Source organism: Nicotiana sylvestris, chromosome 7, assembly GCF_000393655.2.
Source record: "Nicotiana sylvestris chromosome 7, ASM39365v2, whole genome shotgun sequence".
Taxonomy (NCBI): domain Eukaryota; kingdom Viridiplantae; phylum Streptophyta; class Magnoliopsida; order Solanales; family Solanaceae; genus Nicotiana; species Nicotiana sylvestris.
In genome coordinates, this window is record NC_091063.1 from 50511148 (window position 1) to 50520617 (window position 9470).

General features: G+C 33.3%; 1 protein-coding gene and 1 non-coding gene across 2 annotated transcripts; one reads left to right on the forward strand and one right to left on the reverse strand.

Moving 5' to 3' along the window:
- The first annotated feature begins 5271 nt into the window (after positions 1-5271).
- Positions 5272-5344, forward strand: TRNAR-ACG (transfer RNA arginine (anticodon ACG)). Its single transcript has one exon. It is a non-coding gene; the product is annotated as a tRNA-Arg (tRNA).
- A 266-nt stretch (positions 5345-5610) lies between these two features.
- On the reverse strand, positions 5611-9089 carry LOC104236893 (GDSL esterase/lipase At4g10955). Its single transcript, XM_009790970.2, has 2 exons — positions 8838-9089; positions 5611-6872 (listed from the first exon to the last, which is right to left on the reverse strand). The coding sequence occupies exons 1-2, from the start codon at positions 8993-8995 to the stop codon at positions 5897-5899; spliced, it is 1134 nt and encodes a 377-aa protein (XP_009789272.1). The 5' UTR covers positions 8996-9089; the 3' UTR covers positions 5611-5896.
- Positions 9090-9470: the final 381 nt, after the last annotated feature.

The window sequence follows — 9470 nt, forward strand, 5'->3', positions numbered from 1 at the left end:
ACAATTATTTGTAGCCTTCATAAATTCTCACTAATATTATTATCCTGAAAATGCAAAGACTCAAAGCGATAATGGTATCAGTCAAGGCTTCAGTTGATATGCAAAGCCTTTTTCAGGAAAATGGTCAAAATTAAAGAATGTTGTATTGAGATTTTCGACCATCTTAAAAAATTTCAGATGCTCCTACTTTTACTTCCTGGTCAATATCATAGGATGTGTACTAACTTCTCACTTATTTTATTACTTATTATTCATGGTAAATTAATATAATTTGATGTAAATATCCTGTGCGATTAATTTTTACCTATTTTATTTCAGTACTAAATAATTTGTCTTTACTTCCACTAGGTTCTAATAGCTCCTTTACCATTTGGTGAATTAAGCGTCTGAATATCAGAAACCAAAAGTACAAATCATAAAATGAATTTATGAAAAGTAATAAGTCAAGAACGTGGTACTTACTATGGTTACACGTATTTGCCTAATGCTGCTCAAATTTGGAACGATTAGAAGATTAATATTGATCCCTAGTCGGCACAGATATTTGTGGCTTATTCTTTATTTATTTATTTATTTATTTATTTATTTATTTATTTATTTTTCCTTGTCTGTCTTCTTTCTGGCATCGCAATCAAGATGCAAGACAGCCACCAGCCAAAATTCCAGATTCTGATGTGATTTTAATTAATAAAAAGCACTTCAAGCTGCAATAAGGATGTTTATCATCTGATGCTAAATGTCTCTTTTTCATTCTAATTATAATATACATACATATCTGTCCCAATTAGAGGAGAAATATATACTTGCAGATAATTGCTCCATCTGTCCAAATAATTGCATTACTTCTATCTAACTTGTATATATCTGACGATATGGTTCAAGATTGTACAATTAAACATTATATTTGCAAGATGTGTAAGGAACGTCTTCTCTAACAATAAAATAACATTTTAATTTGAGTAAAAAATTAGAAAATACAGTAAATTTTTATACATTAATAAAAAGATAGAAAGTTGAGCTTTGTGGCTTGAAATATATTTCATATATCGGAAACAAGATTGACTGTAATTATTTTAGAACCATAAAGATGAACCAAATTTAGTATTGTATATTTTATTTTCTCTAACTTTGGATGTAAGTAAAAGTATAATAATACAAATTACAAAGTAGCTGAACGGTTGTTGCGTGCCTTTACTGTTCTTCTGTGTGATACATACATTTTATTTTATTGATTCGTTTCGCCAATACAATTTCCTGTCAATCCTATAGAAATTGACTAACGTTTACATTTAACTGCCTAACAATACACAAAAAATCCATGTAATTACAATTCTTGGTATATATATATATTGTCCTAAGTCTACACCTTGAGGTGACACATGGATAGATATCACAATTGATAGGTAGATGGCGAAGGAGAGCAATGAGTGGAGGGGCCCAATAGGATATAATTAATCAATTACAAATCCAACAATATTTGTTGAAAGTGTTTAAAATTTAATATATTATATATATGATTTATAATACATTATATAAATTTTTTGCTCATTATCTATTTCTCCTTTCATACCAATAGTTTTAGTACTATGCTCGTATTGTTTGTATTACTATATTTTGTTTCTTGTGTTTTGGATATCTTATTAGTCAGCTATATAACTCAGGCAGCAAAGGTTCGAGAAGGATGACGGTTAGTCTTCTTCGTCTTTTTCGGGTGGGCGGCGGGAATAGCTCTTCTAGCATCAGCATTGTTACTTTTCCTTTTTTCAAATGCTTTGAAATGCTTCTCTTATTATTTTTGTGTGGCTTCTTTACTACCGGTTTTCTTTTTCAAAACTACTTTGAAATACTTTAACTCGAAGTTCTATCATAAATAACTTCTTTACCTTCATAAGGTAGGGGTAATGTCCGTATATATTATTCTCCTAGATCAGGCTTCACTTTTAAAATTACATTAGGTATGTTGTTGTATATATAAATTTCCAGTAAAGGGTGTTAATCAACTAATTAATCATTCTTTGTCTGTCGAAGGGCATAATATTAGACATCTAGCACCATGGAAGTAATTAAGAGCTTGTTTAGCTGAGCTTCTAAGAGGGTAAAAGTACTGTTTTTGTTGTTATCAAAAAGCACTTTTTGAAAAATTTGAGGCATTTGGCCAAGATGGCATCAAAAACATTTTTTTTTGAGAAGAATATTACAAATTCTAGTTTCTTCCAAGACGCAGAAACAGATAATTAATTTATTCGAAACTAAAATAACTTTACAATAAATTTATATTTTTTAAATTATCTCTAATTAATTTAACCTTTTTCTTTTCCTTTTTCTTTTTATTTCTACCATAACTTTTTTCTTTTTTTCTTTATTTCAATTATATTTTTATTCTCTTTCTCTTATTGCTCTTTGGAATAATCTCATAAGAGTAGATTTTTAATTTATATATTGATGACGCATTTTGATATATCTAAATCATCATGTAAATAATAAGTAATAACAGATACACAATATTTTTTTGAATAACTATATTTTATATTGATTAGAATCTTTAATTTATATTTTTACTTTATGTTTTATATTTTAATTGAATTCCTTTACAATAAATATTTACATTTATTTCTCTTTTTAAGTATATTACTAATTGCAAACCGAACCTTTACTGTCCTTTTTCGGAACTTGATACTTAAAAGTAATTTTTAAAAAGATTGGCCAAACATAATGTACTAGCAAAAAGCACTACTTAAATAAATTGGTCAAATAAACTTATATTTTGCAACAAATTAAAAGCACTTTTCAAAATAAACAGTTTTTGATAACTTTACTAAACGTTCTTTAAGAGTCAATGAAGTGAGTCTACATCATGGGAATTATGATTCATGTTCTAGAGTTACCTAATATTTATAGAAGGTATAGATATCCAGTAGAACAGTCGACGTATATATAAATTGATCGCGACAATAATAAAAAGAAAAGGAGAGAATATTGGACTCCAATTTTCATACCTTAGTGTAGAATTAATAAACATATCATTTCAGCATGTTGTAAAATCTTCCGAATGTCTTGTGTAAATACCCATAATTTTCTCTCCCAAATCTCCACTAAAACCACTTCAACACCATCCAATAATCCTTCTCATATTAATATATCCATCCATCTAGCTCTAAGGGATATCCCATCGATCGTTAAGAGCAAAGAGAGAAAGCAAGAAAAGCTTCGGTGAATTCTAAGACTTTTCCTAGTTCTCTAAGCAAGAAAATATGGGGAAGAAAGTCACAGCTGGTGGTCAAGCTTCAAAATCACATAAGATCATCTCCAAGAATAATAACCATATTCATGACAACAAGAAACAACGTCTCAACAACTTGATCAAATTCTTGAAACCCAAAGTTTATATCACAAACTCTTCAAACTTCAAGAATCTTGTCCAACAACTCACTGGCAATGGATCATCAAGTCCTATGATCTCATCCCCACCTCCTCCTGATCATCATCACGATCACGATCCACGGTTGCAATTCATTAATGATCACCAATATCAAGAATATAGCCAGGAATTATCCATAGATTCATCAAAAGGAAGTATTCCATCATCCTTTAATACATTTGACCAAGAACCATCTTTCAGTTTGTTGGATAGTAATAATTATTCCAATATGGGAAGCCAAGATCAAGTGGATTTTTCTGAAGAATATAGAAATATAGAGATATGGCTATTGGAGATGGATTCATATACTAGCTATCATCATCAGTATGAAGGACACTTTCCGTTTATTCAAGAACAGGTTTCTGTTGATGATTATTCCAGTCTTTTGTGAGACTTAATTAGCTAATAAGTATCGTGTGTGCATGATTATCTAGACTACTTACGTACTGTTCATATCTAGCTATGTATATGAAATTACTGTAAATGGTTGTATATATATGTTGTTTTCATATCAATTTCTTCTTCTTTTCTAGATCTCGATGTGGAGAGATATATAGGTTACGTTGTTAATTTAATAATTAGTGAGTGTGGAGTGATCAGTATCAGTTGACTGAATATTGTAGTATGTGCATAGGTCTTGTTCATATATATGAATTATGTCTATATATATAGTTTCAGCAGCAAATTCTTAATTAGAAATGTCTAAATTTTGATACATTTCAAACTTTGTATGGTAGTTTTATGCCGCTGGACAAGTTATATTCTAGTGTTTCAGGTTGGATCTCTTTTATGTGTAATCCAAGTTTTATAGATAGTTCTTCTTATTCCTTGTCATGAATTTAAGTTATATACATCATCAATCATGTATCAACCTTTTTTCTCCTCCTTCCTCTTCTTCTTGGATCCTCTTTCTCCTTTAGGATGTAATGGAGTGTGTGGTCTAATGGAGGTTTTAATTAACTTTAATAGCTTAGTAAACTTTAATCAATTTCTGAAAAGTATGGGATTCTTGCTCGACGATGTTCATTTTTATATGAATATATATCATATATATCACAAGATTTGCAATAAGAGAGAGCCGTTTATACGCTCGTATGAAACAACGTAAATAGTGTTGCATGAGACGTTGCTCTTTCTTGATGCCATATATATCAAAGCAACTAGCAATCTTAAGTTTTCTTTTCCATGGAATTATATATGCAGTTTTCTCCAATCATCTTGCCCAAATATGATATTTATGTCGAATACGATACCTTCTTCATTTTTGTTTGAGTAAATTGTAATTACCCATTTTAACCTTTTAAAGTTAGAAATTAAAGTATTACCATTCATCTATTGATTATGAGATGGAGTCTTTTCTTTATAAAATTAAAAATCAATATGAGAATTTTGATAGTGAAGAAAGTAGCATATATCTTAATTGGCTGAAAACTTATCATGTACTACAGATTAGGTGTTTGGCGAAAAATAACTCAAATTAAGAACACAATAAAGTTTATTCCCTCTCTACCATTATAATAGTTCAACTTTTATTTGTCACAATTTTTTCTAAAAAAAGTTTGAAGCGTGAGTATTCATTAGAGGAACATGTGGAGTAATATGTTGAGTTTTGTGTTCTAGAATATTACTAACTAGCTAGAGAGAATTTAGTGCTAGCCTGCTAGGAAGAGTAAAAAGAAAGGCCTACATAACTTTTTATGATATGGTGTGTATTAAAGTTACTTTGGAAGATGGAACGAACTCAAAAAGAAAGTACAACTATCTCAAACTTAAATTACGTGTTCTTAATTATTTAATCATAAAATAAACTAATTGAAAACTTATAGATATGTTTCTCAGCTACTAAACAACAAGACTCTGTGGCCCAATGGATAAGGCGCTGGTCTACGGAACCAGAGATTCTGGGTTCGATCCCCAGCAGAGTCGATGTACCTTTTTTTAAAATTTTTTTTAAAAAAATTTCTTTACGGTAGACGGCTATTTGTGTTAATTCTTCATTTTCTTCTTTCCTTTTCCCTTAATATTCACCCCTCTTTCTGACAAGTGGTCATGGCAAGATCCCTATTGTTATGTCTGGGCTGTATTTGGGTTAATGTTTTGGTAAACCAACACAATTATTCGAAAAAAAACCAACCCTTCTTTCTGATAAGTGAATCAATGCATGATCGACATCGTTATGTTTGGACTGTATCTTGGGTTAAATGTTTGGTGAACCATACGACTATACGAATAAGAAAATATGGGTTCCACATTTGAGATTATTTGGCTCCACCTTCAGAGCATTTTCGAAGCTATATATTGTTCGATACAAGAGGGGAAAGAGAATCACAAGAACACTTCTTCTTTTTCAAAAAAAATAAAAAAAAAAATAAATTGTGAGAACAATTGAAATGAATACCAACATGATGACATAGGAACAACTATTGGCGTTGAAAATGAGTTATTTAGCAAAGGGAGCGAAGCCACTTTCATCTGTCATCACTTGCCTGGCGTTAGTTGAGAAGCTGGCAAAGTGTACAAGGATTTCAGCTGCTGGCTAATGAGCTTGCTGTTACTAATAGCCATTTGCAATTCCAAGTTATCAGACCACCATTGTTCCAATCCATGCGCCTCAAGAAACTTCTGCTTTCCTTTCGATGACAAGAAAAGTTTTGCTGCAGCTTGGCCATTTATTGGTTTTGCATTCTCCTTGTCAGCAGCTTGGTCGTTTTGTGCTCCGTCTGGATCAGTATAAGAGCAGCATATGTAATCACTGTTGTTAATATACAAGTGTGGCACCCATTGCTTTAGGCCTACCCGAATAGATGTCGTTGCACCTTCCTCGTAGCTGATCTGAGAATCAGACTTTGATGGAAGCATTGCTTTGAGCCTTTTCCAGGCAAAGCCAGCTTTTTCTCCAATGTTTCTAAAACTCATAGCAAGTGAAACTGAAGGAGGATTGAACAAATGTGCCTCTACATATATTCCTTCTTTGGCTAATGATTTTCCCACTTGAAGAGCAAAGCCAGCTCCAAGGGAATGACCAGCAATACATACATTATTGCTTCCATACTTGTTGGCAAGTGCTTTTAACGCCTTCAGGGCTCCATTAAATCTCACGGATCCTTTCAAACTTTCCCACGCTAAGAAGCGGAGATCATCCTCGATATCCCTTCTCATTGTTGGGCTTTTCAGAAGTGTTCCCCTTAACGCCAAAACAGCTCTAGGTGCACCACTGGGTCTGATGACTATAAAATCAGCTAAAGCTGCAGATCGATCCCACTCCAATATTGCACCAAATATGGATCCATCTCTTTCGTCTTTTAGGGTCTCAACCAACTTGTACTTGAAGGGTATCCACCACTTTGGAGCAAGGGCATTTTGTTCTGTCCTATTTTCTTGTCTGTCAAGCTCAATAAGGTAAACTGCTTGGATAAAGCAGGCCATTACTGTTCTTCTGTAGTTAGCATCCTTCCTGTCGAAGTGAATTACTGATTGGTGTCAGAGTCAAAAGTCTAGTATTTCCACGGAAAAGTGATCAGAGAAGCATTATGAGATCTAGTAACCCATCACAATTAGTTGCATATTCAGGTATAGAAGAAAGAGGACGATACAAACTTTATCATGCAGGAAGACCACTTAAAGTTCATAAAAAAGATTAGTTGCAGTTCCGAATTATTTAGACTAGATACGGATTTGGCTCCAGAGCTAGACACGTGCAATTAACATACACGTTAAATAATTGAAAGAAAGAAAAAGTCTACACTAAGATCGCACCACAAGCCTTGTAGCCATTTCCCAGAAAGTACAAATATTACTAATAAAGAAGAAAATAGTGATCATAAAAATTGCATGAAACGAGTAAAGATTTCCAAGAACCGTTAACCTTTAGGGACTCAGTAAGATAAAGCCAGTGCTTTTCATATCCAGAAATGAATTGAAGTTATGTTATCCCCAGAACCACAAGAACCTTTATTAGCAAGTGGAACATTCAATTATACAAAATAATTAGCAGGAAAAAAGAACCTTATCGAAAAACATAACTAGCAGAAAGAGAATCATATTCAAAGTCAACTTCCATTGCCTTAGGCTAAAGAGAATAGTTGGGAAAACACTTATTAATAAGAATTCAGAGAAGTCAAATCTCTTCTAGTGCCCGGTGATAGGATATTCGTAGGAAGCTTACGTGACTCTGGCCTTTATTCAGAAAAGAAGATTCTCCTTCTTTATATTAGAATGGCTATTTAAACTTTCTATTAATTATCACTTCAAATCAAATAGCAAAAGCCCTAAATATTCCCTTACCACCACCATCCAAAAAAAGGAAAAGAATTAAAAAAAAGAAGCAAAACAGAAGGACATCCAGTGGTATAAGCAAAGAGACAGGTGATTGAATTCTTCACTATTGCAATTAATTTGTCGTGTTCCTACTCACATGAAGCACTTCCCAAAACCATTCGAACACCACAGGGGATATTTTTTTTTATTTCTTTTTGAGAAAGACTTTGGCCGACCTTAGGCGGGCGCCCCTCCAAAGTGCAATGGAGGTTACCAATTTAGGCCATGGGCCTTCTTGATCGCCCAATTAATGTTTTTGAGAAAGACTTGAGCTTTCTTGAACACCAAGGGGGATATACACCCTGTCAATGTGGGATGAGCAAATGTCTAAAACTAAAATTTCGTGCTCAATGTCATGACTAAAGCCTAGGATTGAGCATTTCTATGGGAAAACTTTTCTCGGCTGGATGTTGGAGAAAACATTTTGGAAAATAAGAGGAGGAATTGTGTGAAAAGTTCTGAGCTAATTTTGAGGAACACAAAATCCAGAAAGACAGGAAGCAGCAAGGGGCGAAAATAAAGTAAAAGGACTTCCTCTGAGGAAACTTTTACCTCATTGCTTGACTCCTTTAATCCAGTTCTGATGTTTATAGGTTTGCCATTTCTATGTTTCTAACAAAAATCAGTCCCGAAATGATAAATTATTTAGAGTTAGATCCTTTAATGTCCTCAACATTTTCTTGATACACCCAAACGACATCAACAAATTCAACTTCATCACATCTTGCTCATTTTTTTATGCTTGTCTTCTCCACACATTTATTTTTATTGCAAATGCTTTCATTAATTAAGAAAAAAGGATCTAGAACCCAAGGAACTGCCACTACATTAATGGATATTGTGATAAATTTTAGTCACACCTTCTGAGAAAATTAAATTATACCATTACCAACTGATAAAGAACACATCACCAGCATAACATTTATAGTCAGATAATCAGGACCGACATATCCAACCAAAAAAAAAAAAGATGAAAAAAGAACCATAATTCAAGGCACTTAAATTAACAATCAGCTTCGTATAAACCACTAAATGAACCAAATAAAAGCTGAAAAGGTGTCCAAATTTAGAAAGAGGAAAATAAGAATAATAGGAAACTAACCAACTGGAATTAATAAGGTCTCTCCAATTAGGAGAAGAAACATTGCGAGGTCCAGATACATGGAATGCATAGGGATGAGACTCAGTGGCACTCTCCTTCACTATTTCTCCTTCAGTCCCCACCTCATTTCTCATCTCCTCTGCACTAATTTTGGCCATCTATGCAAACCCTACCTCGCTTCTCTTCTTATTCTTGTTAATCACCTGAACATGTGTGACCCCAGCACAGAAAATGGGGGATCTTCAGAGACGGAAGTGGTGTGGGCTTGCCTTTTTTGGGTGTTGTCGAGGCTTTTTCACGGTATTGGATTCGAAGGAATTAATGAGGGAATTCAAGTTGTTGGATTATAATAATCTAGGAGTAAATCGCTTATTTCGAAATGTTGGTGTCTCTAACGGTCATATTTCTTTTTTCCTACCTGGATTTGCTACCTTTCTCAACTGCCCGTCACCCCTGATGAGTAATTGGCAAGAAAGCCCTTAACTTTATCCAGGTGCACGCAACAAAACCTATCTTGTTATGGAGGTTACTTTTGGCAATACTTCTCTCATTCCTCTTTTTTTCTTTTCTTTTCTTTTTTCACATAGTCAACGGGCAGAGGAAAAAGTAATTGGGCAACTTGTTACTTATGAG

Coding starts and splice junctions, on each gene's coding strand:
- LOC104236893 (XM_009790970.2), bottom strand. CDS start 8,995: ATGGCCAAAATTAGTGCAGAGGAGATGAGAAATGAGGTGGGGACTGAA. Junction 6,873..8,837: donor GACCTTATTAATTCCAGTTG/GTTAGTTTCCTA, acceptor TCACTTCGACAG/GAAGGATGCTAACTACAGAA.